A 20,479-nucleotide genomic window follows, 5' to 3' on the forward strand; every position below is an offset into this window, starting at 1 on the left:
AAAAGAAGTAACCAGGAGGAAGGAACGAAGGACAGGAAGTTAGGATTAGATGGATTCAAACAAAGAGGAACAGAACAAGGAAATATTAGTGAAACCATCAAAAATACCTCTGCTTTCTTGCGAGAATTAGAGGAAAGGAGGGATGAGAAGACGCAAGGGTCGACTGGAGGAGGAGAAAGTTTGGTGTAGGTGGTGTCATGGCAACGATCGCTAAAGGACTGACACACATCAGCCAGAGAGGCTGTCTCCTAGCAGAGAGGGAAACCCCAACGATAAAGAATGATGAGTCCAGCCCACTTTATTTTTCTTAATTCTAAGAGGCAGACAGAGTTCATTTCCTTGATGACAGCTGTCAATCAAACCTACCTCTCTAAGAGTGAAACCTCGGCCACCAGTGAGCTCAGCATATTTCCTTTCCAGCATGGAGAGGTTTGCTTTCTCCTAATAGACAAAAAGCAATGAAAAACAATGTTAACAACTAAAGGAACCTTTATTTGATGGTTTTCTTTTCGCTTATACACAGAAGGAAGGATGACCACATGCATGAATTGTAAACATGGAGGTCTTCGTACCCTTTGCAGCATTGCTTCGAGGGTGCTCCTCTCCTTCAAGAAGCTCTCTTTCTCTCGTTGAGCCTGCTGGGTAATCTGCACTGCCTGCTTCTTAAGAGTTAACAGTCGCTCCTGAAGGAAAAAGCAAAACAAGCTTGTTACACATTTATAGCTCACTCATAAAGCATGACTCAGGCCTGACTCATTCACAAACAGACCACTGTTACCTTGCGAGACACACTGCTCCGCTGGAAGTCTGCGATCTCCCGGAGAAGATGTTGTGTGTGCGTCTCCTTCTCCTCGTCCTGCCTGCTCTCTTTCTCCAGCTGCTGGAACTCCAGGTCCTCGAAGCGTTTTGACTCTGCATCCAAAACCTCACAGTCCTGGACATACACAATGAAGCATTCACAGGGTAAATAGGCAAGACAAATTCATCTCAAAATAAAAGTGAACTAGACATACCGTTATGCACATACACTTTATATACATTTAAGATGCAGGTAAACAAAAAAGACTTGTATTGACAAACACAGGGAACTTGCCATGCTGCATTTTGCCAATTAGACCCAATGCCGAAATATCAGCAACATTTCTATAATAGCCAAACTCTTGAATCCAAACTTTATACAGGCTCAAACCCTGGTGAAATAAAGATGTGTAGACATTGAAACCTAAAAGTTAGATATTGCGAAGAGAACAGGATCCAAGATTAGATCAGAGGTAGCCTTGGGGTGGAGAGCAAGAAAAGATGTGTGTAAGTTCAAGTATGCCAGCATTACGTATCTCTACATCGGCCTTTGTTCTGGTCTATACATGTACACATGCATAGCCCTTTCCCATTTAATTAGAGTTTTTTGCTTTTCTATGTTTTGTAAATTCTCTGTGTGGATCCATTGATTTACTCATTAAAGTCAATGTTTTCCTGTGCATGTGCGCGTGTGTGTGTGTGTGTGTGTGTGTGTGTGTGTGTGTGTGTGTGTGTGTGTGTGTGTGTGTGTGTGTGTGTGTGTGTACTGACCCTGGCCAGCTGCTCCTGCAGGGGCTCCTTGGTGGCCTCAGGGCAGCTGTCCAGCTGGGAGCGCTGCTCACACACAATCTGAGCCAACCTCTCTACTCTGCCCCTTTCTGCCTGTAGCACCTCGCACGCCTGGCATACACACATGTTCACGACACATAGACGCACACGCATGCCCACGCAGACGTACATGTGCACATTTGATGATGTGTACAGACGAACAAGGAAACACACACACACACACACACACACACACACACACACACACACACACACACACACACACACACACACACACACACACACACACACACACACACACACACACACACACACACACACACACACACACACACACACACACACACACACACACACACACACACACACACACACACACACACACAGGACAGAGAGAGGATGGCAGCGTTAGTGGGATATGGGGAGCCACAGTTAGTTACTACGGCGATCAGGTCAGCGAGGTTAGCCAGGAGGGAGGAGGGGAGGTAAAGCTGCAGGAATTAACTAAAGGGATGGAGATCTGGGGAGTAGTAATGAAGGTAGTATGAAAGTGTCATGAGTTCTGTCTCCTGATGATTTTTCTGTTTGTTTAAATGGAAATGATTGGATGAGAAGCAATGGCTCAGTGGATTAATGCTCCTCTCTACGAATAACACAACATATACACACTTCCAAAATCTGTACAAGCACTCAACTTCACCTGGCTATTCAACCATCAGGGCAACACTAACGAACATCTTTCCCTAGGTCTAACTCGGCATCATTAACAGTATTTAAGGGCCGTGGGGTCCAGGACGATTTCCAGATTAGGCTAGGAATCCCAGAGTGTAAAATATCCAGATACCAAGGCAGCATGTGCACACAACACACAGACAACAAATTCAATCCGTTTAGCCACTTATTCCCCACCCTGTCAATGACACCATATATTGGTATAAATGGCGACCGACTATCACACACACTCAACCACACCCAGAGTGTGTGTGAGATAGGATCACATGGTGCCCGCTATACCCTGGGCAGTATTAACAGATATATATTTGGACCAGAGACAGCATGAGAAGGATTAACACCTACCAGTTGGTCACATGACCCCGAAATGTGTCAGAGAGAGTCTCAGAATGGTGTATGTATGTTCAATATGAAATGTAACTGTTTAAAAGTATATTTCTCCCTTCTCCGCCATTATCGATCACAGAAGGTATGAATTTCACTCACTGCTTTACAATGAACCGAGCCTGTTATGTACCTTTTCTTTTTCCTGCTGGGACTTGGAATCCAGGTCAGTCATCTTGTTGTGAAGCGCTTCCAGAGCATCTCTTTCCTGCTGGAGAGCGGCGACCTCCGACTCCTGCTCAGCCTCGACCAGAGCTCGCTCCAGCTCCACCTTTCATAAATACACAGCTGTACGTGAGTCATTTGTAGCGATCCTGGGTTACTTACAATAAATGATGCGTGAAAGAAATGCTTTTTTGCTGTGTCTGTCAGCCCAAAGCGCCGTCCTTCCTCGCTCTTTACCTCTTGGGCAGATTCTTCTATTTGGTTGTCCAGCTCCTTGATCTTTTGCTCCAGCTCCTCCATGTTGTTGAGTACTTGGATCCTCTCTTCTTCTACACGCCTCACTTCCTCCTCTGAAGCCCTTATTGCCTGTCCGCGGCGACGAGCTGCATCATCTAAAGCCTGGGAACAAACACCACAGATTGTTAAGACATTAAAACATAATCAATATATGGGTTTCATGGTAGTTAGTTGTCACCATAAACACTAACACCACCATTTCTATCTGGGATGAAATTGGTTGAACTTCTGTAGTTCTGGTCTTGTGCAGCCACAAAACCTCAAGTCACACACACCACAGCTGTCAATTCTAATGTCCAACACTTGGCCTGCTCTAATCTAATAAATGAGCTGTAAATTTATCCCATCTCTGTGCTTTAAGAATGTGTATGTCGATACTTTCCAAGTATTAAGGAGTGATCCTTGTCTCCTGAGAAAAAACAGGGAGCAAAAACACCTCACATCAATCCTGATGAATCTTTGAAGAAGCTGACCAAAGTCAAAAGGTGCACCTTTAGCATTTTCATCTAATAGATGTGTGTGAAACTGAATTTGCATTTAACATGTATTTGACCCTATTAAAAGAGACATAGGATAATATCTTGTCGTCACAGAGTAGGATATTCATTTATTCTAATTAAATTACATTTTTAACCTTAAACAATTACTTTGATAAGAATATGTGATATAAGTGGGAGCCAATTTGAATCTCTTGTACCTCATTGTTCCTCTGTGCACGTGGAGAAGGTGAGGCGGCGAAGCTCCGCAGGCTGACAGCAGGTGATTCAGCCCTGGCGTCTCGCTGACCACTGCTGCGCCTCCGTCGTACCGGCAGATCATCGTCATAGAAGCCATTCTCTGATCCATGGGACGCCATGTGTCCGTTCCCCGTTCCGTTAACAGCTGAAGAATCAGAAAAGACCGATGGTGTGTCGTCATCGTCCTCGTCGTTCAGTTGAAGCTTCTCGAGCTCCTGGTTGATCTTCTGGAGATCCGTCACGGCTGAAGTGGGAGCGGGTCCGCCTTCGTCTCTCTCAGACCGGCCCAGCTCCGAGCACAGAGACAGGATGGTCTCCAGACGCTGTCGCTCCTGAGATGTCAGAGAACGCATGAGTTATCAGAATCAGCTTTAATGCCAAAGTAAGTGAATAAACAAACAAGGAATTTGACTCCAGCATTTTATGCTCTCAATGTAAGCAGTTACAAATAGTTACAATACATTTCAAAATAAATAATCTAGTTTTGAAGTTATTTTTGTTAGAATGTTGTGATAATGTTAATTCAAGAAAGTCCCAACCAAACAAGTTATAACAATTTGTTATTAAAAAAAAACACGTTTTTTAAACTCTAATGCTGTTTTGGATGTGTAGCCGATTATTCTATAAACGTATCATAATTATGCGCTACAATATTAAACGCTATTAAAGAGACAACAAGCAAAGCACACATCATTTAAGATTATACGTAAATGCAAACTTACATTTGTCAGATTTTAAATATTCAAAACCAGTATAAAATACACATTGCATTTTTTATATTTCTTCATATACATTTTTTCAATTTGGTTAAAAAAATGCACAGATTCAATGTTCTGTTTTGTTCCATACTATATAGAAGTGCCAACAGCTCTGCGGGTATTATTTCTTTCCATCATAAAATAAAGTTTCCAATGATCAGGTTACCTGGGGGAGCATCGCAGAAGTCACTCCCTCTAGTTTAAATGTCCTTGTTTAGTCCCGGATTCATTCAGTACAATCCTGTTTTGTTTGTGATTTACATTGTAGAGCCTAGAAAGAATATTATCCTTTAACTGGGAATCAAGAGCTTCCCTTTCCACGGTTCTGCCTGCCTTAACTATAGCTATATGAGGAGCTACGGAGGCTGCAGAGGGTCAAAATACCCCTGGTAGGTTCAGCAGTAGCTTCTCTGGAGGAGGGAAGTATGTAAGCCACACAGCAAGCCTGTGTATGTAATATTAGAAATGGAGGTTAGGAAAAAGAATGTGGGACGGAGGTGTGTGAATGTGTTTGAGTGTGAGTGAGAGAGAGAGAAAAAGAGTGAGCTAATGAGAAGGTAGACAGCTGTCAACTATGATAGGAAGTGTGCACGAGAACAGGCCATGACTTCAAACACAGGAATGTGTCTGTGTGTACTGGAAACGGGACACTTTGTGCTGCAGGAAGGAATCTGAACCAGGTGAAGTGATGATAATGAAAGATGAGAGATTCAAGAGATAAGGAGTTCTGAAGAGAGACATCCTAGAGCTACACAAAGCCTACATTATGTTGCTCGTCATTCATCACATTATTTTAGAAATGGTACTTTATTCAAATCAAATAAATTATATGAACATATTCCAAATTGTTTACCAGTGTAAAGCACACAAACACACCCCATTCATAGTGTTATGTGAACCAGGAGCTGATGCTGTGTCTGTTTGTCACCTTGTTCTTTTCTAATAGACACAAGCCTCTGTGGAACCCTTATAGTAATCAGCTGTCAACTGGAGAGACAAAGAGAGAGAGGGTGAGGAAGACACACTGAAGCAAGAAAGACAAATGACAAGAAAGTGAGAGTAAAAGAAAATAGAAAAGAGAGAGAAAAAAGCAAGGAAAACCCTCTAACCAGCTGTGCTTTTGAGGTGTCGTTTGCATTCAAAGAATCTTTGCTGCAGCTCGACTTATTCTTCCAATTAAAATAACATCTCAACATGGAAATAATGCATGTGTCCTGTCATACCACTAGAGGGCAGACACGGTTAAGACAAGCCTTTCCTGAGCTCAGCCTTGGATTCACAGACACAATATCTAGCAGTATATCTTATAAGAACTACCAAAAACTGTTAATTGTTTGTTATCTTTCAGATTCATTATACAAATATATATTTAAAAATAATAATCATTTAGAGATTTAAAAATATTAAACTCAAATTAGACTTTGGGATGCTGCTGTTTTTAAATTGCACCTAAAACTAAAATCAATTGGTTTGAAGGAAAACCACATCTAATGCAAAACTGTTGGGTTTAAGTAAGTGTTCGATATTGATATTGGACAAAGTGCAAATTGTGTAGGTTACAGCCGCTGAGATGCTTGGGAAATGCAGTTCGGTTTGAACAGCATCCAGAAAACTATTTCTCACAGTTTAAGAGACACCAGGCCACTTGTATATGGCTGTGTGAAAAGAGAGATTAAAAGAAGGAGGATGTTGGATTATGAGTCCAGTTGTCATTACATGTTGAGCATCTGTGTGTTTATCCACCTGCTACACTACCACTGCGCTCTCTAATCTTCATGGTTTCTCTAGCCCACATCTGACTGATGTGTTCTGTGGCTCTTTAGTGGTCCGAACCACACTGGGCGGACCTCCAGATGACTGACACAAACACGCACTGCACATACACAAACACACACACCCCAAGCACAGGGTTAAGGATAGTCCTGTTAGTATGGGCTTACTGCCAGAGGCATCTGCTGAGTGGTGAACCTCATTGTGTGTGTGTGTGTGTGTGTGTGTGTGTGTGTGTGTGTGTGTGTGTGTGTGTGTGTGTGTGTGTGTGTGTGTGTGTGTGTGTGTGACACTCCTTGGGAGAGTGAGTTTGAGGGGACAAGGAGGATAGTGTAGAGCAGTGATTCTCAAATGGGGGTACGCGGACCCCTGGGGGTACGTTGGGGTACTACAGGGGGTACGTGAGATTTAAAAAAATAAAATAAAATAAAATAAAGGTTAATTAAAATAATAATCTTAGTAAAATAAGTTAAATAGAAAACACAATTTTATATAAAACCTTCCTAGAACCACCAAGGGGGTCCTCATATAAACATGTCAAATGTGTGTATTGTATTTTATAGTTTTTCACAATAACATATTACTTTAAAACTCCTTGGAAAAAGTGTTGTTATTTTTTTTCATGCATAAAATGAAAATATCCTTAGTTTGTTGTAATGCATACCACGAAGGAGTTAATACATCACACACTGAGGGAACATCACTATATTGTAATTATTTATATAGGCTTTTTCGATCAAAAATGTTCGGGATCGGTCAGGGGGTACTTGGCTGAGAAAATGTTTCAAAGGGGGTACATTACTGAAAAAAGTTTGAGAAGCACTGGTTTAGAGGATGCATTCTTAAACTAAATGTATTGTACTACTTAGGGTGTGATTGCATCTTTATGCATAACTATATTCCAATTCAAATGTAAACACTATGTTCTTTCAGCAATCCTTACAGCAACACACTGCTCACCTGTGAACAGTCTGCAAGTCTGCAACTAATTTGCAAATGACACCAGATGTGGTCTGAATCACAGCTTATATCATAACTTCTATCCAGAGACCTTTGATCCGATTGCATTATTTTTCCATCAGTTGAATTGGCAGATGCGGGGAACATGAGGAACATTATAAAGAAAGCCACATGTGCAAACACGCTCAAACTCACCAGTCTCTCCACCTCCTGCTCGCGGAGTCTCTCCTCCTTTTGGTGCTGGTGGTAGTCGGTCAGCTCCTCCTTCCCGCTCAGTGAGCTGATACTCCCCCTTCGTTCCCTGAAACCTCCAGGTGGGGTCACTCCTGCCTTTCCAAACGACTGCCTCCTCTCACCCAGCCCCATCCAAGGCTCCAGCCCTGCCTTCCCAAAGGAAGACATCCTCTCTCCAAATCCAAGCCCCGGGGCAGCAGTGAGCCTCTCCCTCTCGCTGGAGACCCCATTGCTAGCCAGCCGTTCCTGCTCTGGAGGGTTGGAGGTCGTGGGGTGGATGGAGCCCACAGAGCTGGTGGAGGTCAGGCTGACTTTCTTGGCCACACGAGGAGAAGAAGAGCCCCCTGTCTTAGATGGGAGGGTCACATCCGGTGGGGCAGTGGTGGCAGAGATAGAGGAAGTGGTGGGGGGCAAGATTTTAGGGGAGGAAAGGGAGATAGACACAACACTTTCTCCCTGAGTTGCATTTCTGATTTGATTCCTGTTGGAGGAATGCTGGCTGGAGTTGTGGTTGAGGTCCGGGCTGGCATTGTGGTTGTTATTGTAATAGTCTTTGTTCACTTTATAACCGCCAGCGCCATCGGATCGCCGTGGAGGCAGCGTCGACAAGGTGAGGACTCCGTTGTTGTTGTCACGGGGAGACTGGGTGGGGCAGAGGCGTGGCAGCGAGCGACTGTGCCCTCCTCCCGTCAAACCATTAAGAGAGCCTGTTGAGTATTTCCTGGTCCTACTGCTGGGCACTGGCTCTTGGGTGCCATAACTGCGGCGGCCAAGACGGGGACTTGAGGGCATGCTGGCTGCACCTCCTCCTGATGGAGTGCGGGATGACGGTGGAGGAAGAGACAGGAGATAGTTATTGCTGGCATCAACAGAGGTGGTGGAGCCTCCGCCGTTCCATGTGGACAGTGAAGACGAGGAGCCCGTGTTGTGCAGCCGTCGGCTATCGCTACTGCCGTAGTTGTCCTGGTTGCGATTGACCGAGGAGCGTGAGGACAGAGAAGAAGAGGGGTCGGATCGTCGTCCAGGGGAAAGAGGGGGAGGGGATTTCAAAGACATGGTCGAACGTTCTGAGCCATAGAAGCGCCTCGCCTGCTCCTGGTAGGATGATGAGGATGTGGTAGGACTCGTGATAGGTGTGGTGGGAGGAGACTGAAAGATGGAATGGTATACAAATATATTACACGTTGAAATACTCTAATGTGCTCTATATTTCATATCAGATATAACAGAGGTAGATGATACAGAAATAGTTTTAATGTGTGTGTATTGTTCTAAGACTGTAACTCATTGCATTTACATTTTAAAACGACTTTGACACATGTATAATGTATAAAGCATCCTATGAGTATATTTTGTTAGTAGTAGGTTTGGTCTATTATAGTCTACTAACTTATTCTGTCTATTTATATTGTGTTTTTGATAGATATACTCTCTTCTGTTGATATGTACATATGTAATGATCATTTCTTTATTTGATTTTTAACTCATGTGCAATGCCTTGTTTACATGCTGCTGCAACAACACAATGTTCACATTTGGGATCAATAGATTAAATCTGATCTAAAATAAAGGGTCTAAAGGTCTAAGGACAGAGGGTGTCGTTTTCTCATACTGATATTCTGCACAAACTGTGCTGTTGTATTTGCTGTAAAGTGTCTTTACTGTAGGGTATTTTATTATATGTACAGCACTTTGGCTCGATCAAAAATCGTTTAAAAATGTGCTATATAAATAAAACTTGATTTGATTTGAAAGAAGATAATGTTGACTTTAAGCAGTCCACGACTCTATTCTAAAGCGGTGTCATGGCAACCAGAGTAATGAATACATCTAGTGTTGCAAGTTGAACACTGTTGTATCACCAAGGATAATGGGTAACAGCGGTTAGCCATATTTGGTCTTAGAGATAATGAGTAAACCCCTGACAAACATCCAGAGTGACCATATAGATTCTACAACACCTGTTGGAGGGTGACGTAGAAAGCAAAATAACAAATCCCGAAGTGGAGTTTTATGATGGCTGACCTGTGTCACGCTGAAGTAGGAGGGGTTTGCGTTCCCATTGGCTCTCAGGCTGTTCTCCAGGGCGATCTTCTTGCGCTGCAGGGTGTCCATCAAGTCCCGGAGCTCAGAGGCAGATCGCATCCCCCGAGAACTGCCGGTGCCACCCACCACCGAATGGCTATAGTCACTGCTGAACTTCAGGTAGTCTGGGGGTTAGAGAGAGAATCATTAAATGAATTGTATAATAGTGTGCATATTCAAATACATTCATGGGGAGGAGGAACGAGGAGATCCAAATCGGGTAAATCCGAGGAATATTGAAGAAAACTGTGTGAAAGAAAAAAAGGGTGCAGAGATAAAACAAGAGAAAATAGATATGACAAGAATACACAACAAAAAAGGGATAAAGAGATGGATCGGCATTTATGTCCGTTCAGTTTTTGGAAAAAAGAGAAAAAAAGATCAGTAACAGGAAAATAAGTAGGTAGAAGAAGGAAAAGGGCACGAAGTTATAAATTGTGGTTGAAGAGAGGTTGAGTATGTACCTGAAGCTGCAGCTATTCATAGATTGGCCCTTGGCAGAACAAACCCAACCAAAACAACCTGTAACTGCTGGCAGAGAATGACCCAGAATAGGAGTCAACTCACACACACAGCATGCAAATACATTCTTCCGCACAACCATCCATTAGATCCAAGACAAACACTAAGGCTAACTCGACTTCAGTTCTGCAGAGTAGGATTTTGGGGGATGAAAAGGACCACAAAATATTCTGGAATACCCTCAAGAGGCCCCCCACCCTTCCTAAAGCCTTTTATTTAAAGCAGCTTCAGCAGAGAGGTGGTCTTTTTGCCAAACCTCAACTGAGTCAGTCAGATTTAGCAGGAAGGAAGTTAGAAAGACACATTTAGACAATCTTTTACTTGGGAAAAATATTGCTGAGGTTGGTGGGAGTATGTTTGAGTAATAGCTTCCACTTTTTCTGTCAGAATTACAAAAAGAACTCCCTTAATAGTCTTATCATCCATAATGCAGGTAAAACACTACAGGACGGCAGTAGAAAGCGATATGGGAGAAACCTAGCCAGTGTTTTTAATCCATCTGCGCCTTATGTGGAAAAGGAGCTATAACAATGTTCAAGCTTAGACCACCCAGTGTTTAACTGTCAAAAACACCCACACACACAAAGAAAGTTTCCTACAACTGACAGCAGTGGGTCCGCCTGAGTGAAACACACACAAACACATGTACATATACCAAAAGTGTACATTATATCTTGGAGAATTTAAGAATAAGTGAGAACTTTCAACTATTGGCGTTTTGATTTGTATATATTTTTTAACTGCAGTACCTATAGCACATGCCATAGCTGAATATAAGCCTGTCTGAGAAAAATGTCAAACCTTACACGGTGAAGAGAAATGGGGCAGAACATTTAAGACATAAGATCTAGAAACATGCACACAGACACACACACACACAGACACACACGCAGGGTGTTTGTCTCCATACATGGGCAGATTTATACAGGAGGCCTGGCGTGCATCAACTCCCTTCTATCGTGACTTTTCTTCTAGGCTAAGCTCAGTCTGCTTCATGTGCGAGTCTTCACTGTAGGTGCACATGTCAGAGTGTGAGTGCATTCCTTACGCCTGGGAGTTTTAAGAGCAAGGACTCCACTGATAATGGCACACACACCTTGCTCAACGTCCAATCAATCACTACGGAGACAGCGGAACCCAGCTGCATCACCAAGGAAACAGAAGGAGGGCGGCACCACATGACAATAACATTCCAATATGTTTTGAGTTTCGTTTTTAGCACGAGTGTGATAGTATGTTTATAAAAGACATATGAGATGGCTGAAAAACACCTGCTCATTCTACCCTTCAGTCGTTCTAACACACATACTCAAAAATAACATCGCAGTCTTACACACCTGACTAGAGCGGGACTTCCTGTGAATGAATGAATGAATGAAACTTTATTACAGACTCAGGGTCCAGATAAAAGACATTACATTACTGTGACTTTACCATGACATCCTTATCAGGGAGCAAAGACGTTATGGGCAGAGAAGACATGTTATATGAGGAGAATAAGGTGATGAACTACACGCACAGAAAAGGTGAAAATCAGATGGAAACAATTGTTCAGGTGATAAAAAGGGAGGGAGGTCGAAGAGGTGATGTGGCAGGACAAAGAGAGAGGAGGAACAAAGAGGATCAAGTACAGGTCGTGGTGGGGGAAAAGTTCACCCATCTGAGTGTGTGTGTGTGTGTGTGTGTGTGTGTGTGTGTGTGTGTGTGTGTGTGTGTGTGTGTGTGTGTGGTCTAGCATTACTATACTTGTGGGGACCTAAATCTGTTTACATAGTCACGTGTGGGGATTGGCTTCCCTTATGGGGACAAATTGGAGGTCCCCATGAGGGGAATCATTCATTTTAGGGTTAGGTTTAGGGTTAGGGTAAGGTTAAGGGTTAGGCATGTGTTGGTTATGGTTAAGGTTAGGATAAGTCTCCAGGAAATGCATGTAAGTCAATGTAATGTCCCCTGAAGTGATGTATACATGGTGTGTGTGTGTGTGTGTGTGTGTGTGTGTGTGTGTGTGTGTGTGTGTGTGTGTGTGTGTGTGTGTGTGTGTACCTGTGTTGTAGGCCAAAGCTGACACGGGGCTCTTTTGTGGAAGCATACTTTTCATTCTGGTTGCTTCCTCGGGATGGTTGAACCGAAAGAAGTAGGATTTACCCAGACACAGAGAATAACCTGGAGAGAAAAACACAAGGTCAAATTAGAGATACATCTAATATTTACTGAGACAGAGCTTGAGTATATTTAGGTAATGTGTAGTATAAATAGATGTACAGATACACATTTAATCATGGATCAAAAAGTCATTTTAAACATGGAATTATTCTGTAAATGTGGCACAAAGAAATATTGGAGAGCACAGAACAAGGCCATTTGACACATTTATTAAATATACATACACCGCTGTCTGTTTGAAGTGTGAAGAGGCAGTCATAAATACAGCTTAAAATTGGTCTGAGCCTGGAGTATTTGTTCACAGCCAGAGACTCACTTCCACACACTCATGCACAGCCGGCCATTCCCAACCACAGTGTTTGCTCTGGCCATCAATTAGCCTTGGAGCGCCAGGTATTAAACAAGATGTCAGGGTCACAACCCCTGTAATGCACACAGACAGCCACAGCTGTACAAATAGCTCAGAAGAGAGTGGAGAGAGACAACAGTGCTGACACACACTCACAGGAGATCTGACGCAGGAAAAGGGCAACAGTAGAGAGACAGCAAAAAAAGATGAAAAGACGATGCAAAAAAAAAAAAGGACAGAAAATCACAAGACTGACTTAAACAAAAGAGTTCCTTCTCACACATGCAATCTCTTTGCTCTCTCCATTCTTGTAACCTCCACCCCGGAGGGTAGCAGCGTCAGATGAGCACTACAGTAAACCCCCAGTATGTGTGTAAAAGGCTAAAAAAGAACCTCCTTCATAGCTCCATTACAGTAACATCAGATTCCTTGGACCTGAAGTCAGACACTGAGGCGAGAGGGGGGACAGCGACAGGGTGAATGGAAAAAGACCGAATGGAAAAAGTTGTTATTCTTTCTTTTCCCCTTCTCTCGTTCGTATCCCTTTCACCCTGTTCTTTCTCACTCTTCACCTAATGTCCAGTTTCGCTAACATCCCAATGAAAAGCTGTGCTAATAGACACATAAGGTCATATTTGTCTAGACGATACCTGCTTAGAGTGCAGAGAGAGCAGATTCTGCCTTCAAAGCTGTAATTTCTCAGCACAGGGGGGGACCTGAGTGCTGTGGTGAGGTGGAGCCAACACACCACACACGAAAACAGTGTCAAATGTTTAGTCTACACAGCTGGACTGTGAACGTCTCAAATACATACTCAACACAATCCTGCAGGTTTGGGCGCAAACTGTGAAGCAGTGGCATCCTGACAGAGAGATCAAGAGATGAGTGTTGTGAGTACAAAGGATAGAAAACACACACACGGACGGACATGTCACCGTGAAGGTTAGTGCGAGCATGGAATAATGACATGTTTCTCATTGCCAGACATGAGTAAATGTTGTGCATGCTCCTGTGTATCTGTGTGTGTGTGTGGAAACATGTCTCGTAACAGTGTCTGCCTAATGAATCACAGCAAGTCTCAGTATTTAGCGCAACACACACACACACACACACACACACACACACACACACACACACACACACACACACACACACACACACACACACACACACACACACACACACACACACACACACACACACACACACACACACACACACACACACACACACACACACACACACACCACACACACACACACACACACACACACACACACACACACCACACACACACACACACACACACACACACACACACACACACACACACACACACACACACACACACACACACACACACACACACACACACACACACACACACACACACACACACACACCCCCCACATCGTAAAAATCTAATTTCCTTCCCTCAATAGGCTCGCCATGTGCCACCTTTAAAGTGGGGAGTAAAGTGTGTTGCCCTGATTTGTTCACAACCCCCAGCTCTATCTAATGTCCTCTTAGTGCTTCTTGGCTAACAAATAACTGCTAATCCTCTCCTTCAGCATTAGCAAATCTCTGTTGGTGACAGAGAGAATGAAAGGAAGAGGGAGACAGTACTGTTAGAAAACGTGAAGATTAAACTTTTAACAAGTTCAAGAAATGCAATTTTGCAATGCAATTTAAATCCAATTAATTCTGCTGTCCTTAATAACACATCCCCTCTTCCTTCAAACACACACACAAGAAAGACATACCATCTATAACACAACATCTTTCATCTCCTTCATGTTTACTTGTTTACCAGCTAATTAAGTTTGCCTCCCACGTCAACGCAGCCCCCCAACAAACACATATGGACAGACCCTCTGCAACTACAACACAACTTGAAATTAGTCTGTATATACATTTATAGGATAATTTAAAGTTTGCAATCTACAAAGTCAGACCTCAGAGTCTTTGAGGGAGCAGATGTAGGAGCCGTATCACGTCTGGAGACAATTTTTGTTTCCATGTAGATCTGAGCGGACCAAACTTCACTCTCACCACAATGTTATGGAAGAGGAAACTTAAAACTGTTTCTCTATTTGGTTAACTTAAGTGGAGGAATTGCCAAATTGAGACCATTAGGTTAGAATGAAAAATAAACCAATGGCAAAGATCCCATGACGAACATGTGCTTAGATGAAACTCACTTACCTGCTAATTGGTCTGGTTTGACGTGTGAAGTAATCACACAAAAAAATCACAACTAATCACCAACCATTTCCTGACACAGTCTGAAAGAAAACTTCATGATTCTGCTTTATCAAAAATGTTGCAATGTTCCCTTAAATCGACATGGTACTGCACCAAATGTACTCATTCATGAAAAGATGCATACACACAAGGGCCCAGTGAGAGTGTAAATTGACCTCAAAAACCACAAGCTCTCTCTGGGGAACAGGGGTCCAGCAGTAACATCATGAATAAACAGACTGGTCTTTCTCAGGGGAGCTGCTGCAGATTAGGTCAGTCAGTCAGTCACACTTTTCCAGTCTCTCTTTCTCCCACAAACACAGACTAACCAGATGCATGCATTGTCTCCCCGCCGGCGGCTCAGTAGATATCTCGTCTCTGCTCTTATCTCAACTCTCATGCACACAGCATCAATCTATTGACCCTCACCCCAAACAGACACATTGTGCTTAAGCAAATGTTGCCGGCCTGGGGAAACCAACAGGTATATATCAATAATAATTGATGACAAGATGTATTTCTTATTCAATTGGTTTATAGTGCAAGCAAGGTTATGCTGTTAAAACGGATACACTGTGCTTTAGGCAGGGAGGAGAAAGACTAGTGAAGACAATAACATCCAGAACAATGAAGCCGTATTGTTTTCAGGTGTCAGGTGTCCTGACCACTGCCTGTCCTCACAGCCATGGGCTCTTTGTCATGTGCATCCACACCAGTCTGTGAACTTGCCTGCTAATGTATGACCCTGAGGCATGCACACCCATGTTATTTCCACCAAAAGGTGCAGACAATATGCCAAAATGTTGCAATGGAAAGCCTCCAAGAGTTGACTCGACTGTAAATAAGAAATGTGACTTTCACAACTCGGTGGCTTGGACTGCAGAAGCAGCACTGATTCCCACCACATTCTTCAACAATAAGTCATATAAAGTTGTGCTTTACAGTCATTTTTAAGCAATTAAAGCAGTTAAAAAGAGTTTCAGTTTAGTGCACCAGTGCCTCCATTGATTTAGGGGACAGATGGGACTTCAATTACAGCCAATCAGAAGGGATTTTGATTTTTAAAGGAACATCTATAATAGCAGCAAATGCTCCACATCATTGCTGGTAAAGTAGTCAGTTCAGCTCTACTCATCAGTATGACGAGTCTTCAAATAAACAAATGCATCGATTCATTGGAATAGCATTGCTCAACCTGTTCAAAGAGCAAGTAGACACACTACCAGACAGACAGATAGATAGATATAGATTCAAAGAAAGCACAACTACGCCAAAGTTGCAACTGTAAGGTGTTCAGCGTCGCAAATAAGAATGCTAAAATACACATACATTATTTAATTAAGGAAAAAGTAGGATACAAATATGACAAGTTGAAATGTATTTACTTGTAGTAGTGCGTCACATTGCATTGCAGCCTTATGCGAATATCTTTAGGAGCTAGCATAATAAAGATCCGTTACATACCTTTTGAGTCCCATTCAGTGAATACGTATCACGAAAAAAACGACTTTCTTCGTCCTAACGTCAAACAAATTATCGTCATAAGACCTTAAAATAACTTCTTCTAGAAAAGTCAAATAAAACGAATATGATATGTATATACACTCGTGCCGGTCCCTGTGTTGTTGTTTGTCTCGCTCCTCAGCTTTCAACAACCTCCTCACCGTCTTCACTCCGTGTGGAAGAAAGTTTACTGATTTAGCATGACTGAGTCCGGACTGAACCAACTCTTGGAAAAGGGGTGGGAGTCTCGAGTTTTAGCAGAGAAAATAATTGTATATATTGTCAATAATCCCAGTATCATTATTTAAGGTCAATAAAGTCTATTCGACAAGTAAAAGTGAATAAAACAATAGTGCAAGTAGTTAAAACTACAGGTACAACTAAACGATAATACCACTACCCCCTATCTGCAGTTGGTAGGTTCAAAGGCTTTTAGACAGTGAGGTATTTGGAGGACGCCCCCTCAGTTTTTCTTTGTCTCCCTACCTATTTTCCTTCTCTTTTCATTTAAATCCATTGGACCAATGTTCCCCCAAAACAGCTGCACTACAGAGAGAGACTGACTTAAAATCCTCTAAAACTGGTGGTTGGATTCTATGATAATGACACACTAATTCATTTAAGAATAATTGAATTTGACTTCTAAGACAAAGCAACAGTAGAGAAAGGGCATGTAAGATATTTGGTGGTATGCCACAGAGACTTACTGGCTACAGCCCATAATGGAAAACTACTTTATTTTGCCCTTCAGCCAGAGTCAAAAGTAGTCTTTGAAACTGTTTCTTTCAGATGCTTTGTTAACTGCAAGAATGTCCAACAAAACATGAACCCATTATTTGTCATGCATGCAGATGTGTGTGTATTTGAGACAGACATATAGAGAAAGAGAACAGATTGGGTATAAGACCAGCTGTGTTTGGTTCAGCAACCTGATTTGCATTGTCTTCAGACCAGTGTGAATGCTGGGAGATTGAGTTTTATATCCAAGCTCCATTTTAATATGAACTGAGATGCATAATAGAGGTTATCCCATTGTTTTTTTGTAAGCATTAGAAAGAAGAAAGCCTGAGGTCTGCTTCACGATGATTATTGTAATCATGCTGTATGAACATATTACTTTTCAGCTGTCCCAGTGAGTTAGTGGGAGAACTGATGTGATTCCAGGTGAAGCTCTGAAGTCCCAAATACAGAACAGATCACTTCCTAAACATAGCTAATCATCTCCAGGCTGCTCTACAGCGGGCATGTGTCTCTGTGTGTGTCTCTACGAGTTTCTGTGTGTGGTTACACTAACTCAACCCAGAGCATCTGAGGCCTGTATTTCTGAAAGATGTTCTCTTTCCCCATAATTTTCCAAACCATGCCCTTTTGACTTTTTTAACCCCTTTTTCTCTTTCAGACCTCTCTCCACCCCTGTGAATTCACAATGCCCTGTCCTTGTGTGAGTAGACACAGCAACATGATGTCAATATTTGAATCAGCCAGGCACAGCAGGAAGATAATTAGGCCTGTCAATATTTAACTAGAAATTGCAAGACCACACAGGACACTATGAAAAGGAGAAAGGGGTACATAGAAAGGGTATGGAGCTACCAGTAAAACAGGGAGAGCTTTGTAACAGGGAAAATCCAGAAAAAGGGAATTTGGCAGCAGAGATAGGACAAACTGACCAGAGATACAAATATCAAGATACTGCCTGACAAAAAACAGACACGTGAGCAGAGGTAAACAAAAAGATAAGAAACAAATATTTAAGAATTTTTTAGGTTAATCTTTTAGTTTATGTGTGTTTTGCAAGTATCCTGTAGAAACAGAATGTAAAGCATTTGCTCTGCAGTGGCTGGAAGCTGTGACTCACTGTAGCAGCTAGCTCCAAACCGCAGTGAATTAAACCAATCCAGAGGTACACACACACACACACACACGAATACCTAAACATGTGGAACTGCTCACACATACATAGGCCTGTACATTTGTATGAAAACACACACACAAATGCAGTACACCCTGTGTTTCTATGCAGAACGTCAGCACAATGTTAACTCTGGCCATATGACACATACACACATTGAAAGGAATGCAAGTTAACCAAACCACAAGCTAACCACCCTCACTCTTTCACACACAAGTTATGAAATGCTTTAAGTATGCACACTCCATGCAATTAAGCCAACTTTTACTCCACATATTTTATGACCAGTAGGTGGCAATATATCCCTCTTACCCCTCTCAGCATAAAAGCGTGTGTTTGTGTGTGTTTGTGAGTGTGTATATCTTACCTTGTGTTAGTGGTGTGGGCACAGTGACCTGCACTCCATCCAGACTGCAGAGGTTACCACAGGGGTCAAGGGTCACCACTCCTCCTGTGTTAGAGGTTATAATGATGAGGTTAAAAAAAAAAACTGTGTTCCTTCACTTCAAAGTAAAGCAACTGCAGATTGCTACGCACAATTACACACAAATACTTCCCTGGTGAATGATGACTCCAAACTACACTACCAGTTGTAATAATAACATACACACAAAGCCATGCTATTTCTATCTTCACTAAAAGGCTTTGTGCTGAACGCTGTGTGTTGTATAATCACTGTGTATATATATAGAAATTATACAAGATGATTCACACAGGAACAAATAAGAAGAAAGCATCAAGAGTGCAATCAATCACTTGACATCTCACTGGCAAGGATCATTTTCTTTCATTCACACAATACATTACCAATCTACTGAGAGATATCCAGCTTACGAGTTCACTCAATTTCATATTTATCTTGACACATTATTTCACCTGAAGCAAATTACAGTGTGTCTGTGAAATGGTAATTATGTTGCAGTTTTCTTATGATGATGCTCTTAACAGAAGGCAAAATACTTTTAGTACATCATCTTTCTAACAGTTTGACAAATCTCTTTTCATTGGCAGATTTAATGATCTTCTTTAAGCAAGGCGAGATTTTAAGATCCAAGCAAAGCTTCATAAAAGGAATTATTGGCTAGAACTTTTAGTACACACTTGCCAGTCCAAAAAGTTAAGAGAACTGCTAATATAATGTATTATTTTTGTGAAAAGTGAACTGACATCAACCTTCATTGAAGATGAGACAGTGCTCTGCCTCGATGCCTGCTCCCTGGATGGTGATATCTTGAGGAATTGGAGCATCTTCTCGGCCAATGCGGGTCACCCCTGGAACAACAAGCAATACACAAAAACATTTAAAAAGACAAAACAACAGTATAGGGGAACAAAAACGTTTTGATGTGTTCCAGTCATCATTGAATCTCCATTACTCTGGACACTTGTTACTAGAAAATATACAAACATGCTTTTGAACCATATGGGTGGCACAATGTATTAGGTTCAGAATTATTCATTTTAACTGGTTGTTCTTCGTCATTAGACATTTAGAGAAAAATAGACTCTCAGTTCTCCTTAAAGGGATTTTCCACATTGCTGTTATTCCTCGCTGAAATGGAAGGGCACATTTTGTGTTTTGTACATTTTGTTCTTATGAGAATCAACCAACTCTATAAATATAGACATCTGACTTATTATAAAAAAGATGTCATACTGGAGCAGCTTCATTTAAAAAAGTTAATAAAATGTATTTGAAAGCAATCACAATGTTTTACTGCACTGTTCTCATCGTGGAGAGGAGGCCAAACAAAACGTCTCTGTCCCTCTGCACTGGGAATATAATGAGAGCTTTGTTAATAAGACATGTTAACTCGACCTGTGTTATCTAAGGACAGATCCTCACTATAATGTAAGGATATTAATCTCATATCAGTCAGTTGTTATTACTATTCCCTCTTCGGTCTGCAGGCCATTGCATTTTAATCAGTTATACAAGCATGTCTCTCATTATATCACGCTGTAGATCTACTTATCTTTGCTCCCATCTATTTGCTTTCCTGTGTTTGGCCAACTGTCTGGAATAATAATTAAGCAACGCCACCTGTTGCTTGCTGATCTGATGAATGCATGGTGT

General features: G+C 42.0%; 1 protein-coding gene across 7 annotated transcripts in view; it reads right to left on the reverse strand.

The window, feature by feature from the left end:
- phldb2b (pleckstrin homology-like domain, family B, member 2b) overlaps window positions 1-20,479 on the reverse strand; it is a 36,847-nt gene that overhangs the window by 8,369 nt on the left and 7,999 nt on the right. For 2 of the 7 annotated variants that reach the window (XM_034212001.1, XM_034212000.1), the window contains exons 4-15: window positions 19,576-19,674; window positions 18,770-18,853; window positions 12,275-12,394; window positions 9,650-9,834; window positions 7,586-8,773; window positions 3,863-4,234; window positions 3,106-3,267; window positions 2,837-2,974; window positions 1,570-1,698; window positions 779-934; window positions 573-683; window positions 367-441 (exon numbers count right to left, since the gene is read on the reverse strand). In XM_034212001.1, the coding sequence (XP_034067892.1) occupies window positions 367-441; window positions 573-683; window positions 779-934; window positions 1,570-1,698; window positions 2,837-2,974; window positions 3,106-3,267; window positions 3,863-4,234; window positions 7,586-8,773; window positions 9,650-9,834; window positions 12,275-12,394; window positions 18,770-18,853; window positions 19,576-19,674 (2,819 nt within the window). Of the gene's footprint in view, window positions 1-107; window positions 249-366; window positions 442-572; window positions 684-778; window positions 935-1,569; window positions 1,699-2,836; window positions 2,975-3,105; window positions 3,268-3,862; window positions 4,235-7,585; window positions 8,774-9,649; window positions 9,835-11,568; window positions 11,588-12,274; window positions 12,395-16,451; window positions 16,678-18,769; window positions 18,854-19,569; window positions 19,675-20,479 lie in introns of those variants that run through there. The other 5 variants (XM_034211997.1, XM_034212003.1, XM_034212004.1 and 2 more) reach the window with 5 other exon arrangements.

Source organism: Gymnodraco acuticeps, unplaced genomic scaffold, assembly GCF_902827175.1.
Source record: "Gymnodraco acuticeps unplaced genomic scaffold, fGymAcu1.1, whole genome shotgun sequence".
Taxonomy (NCBI): domain Eukaryota; kingdom Metazoa; phylum Chordata; class Actinopteri; order Perciformes; family Bathydraconidae; genus Gymnodraco; species Gymnodraco acuticeps.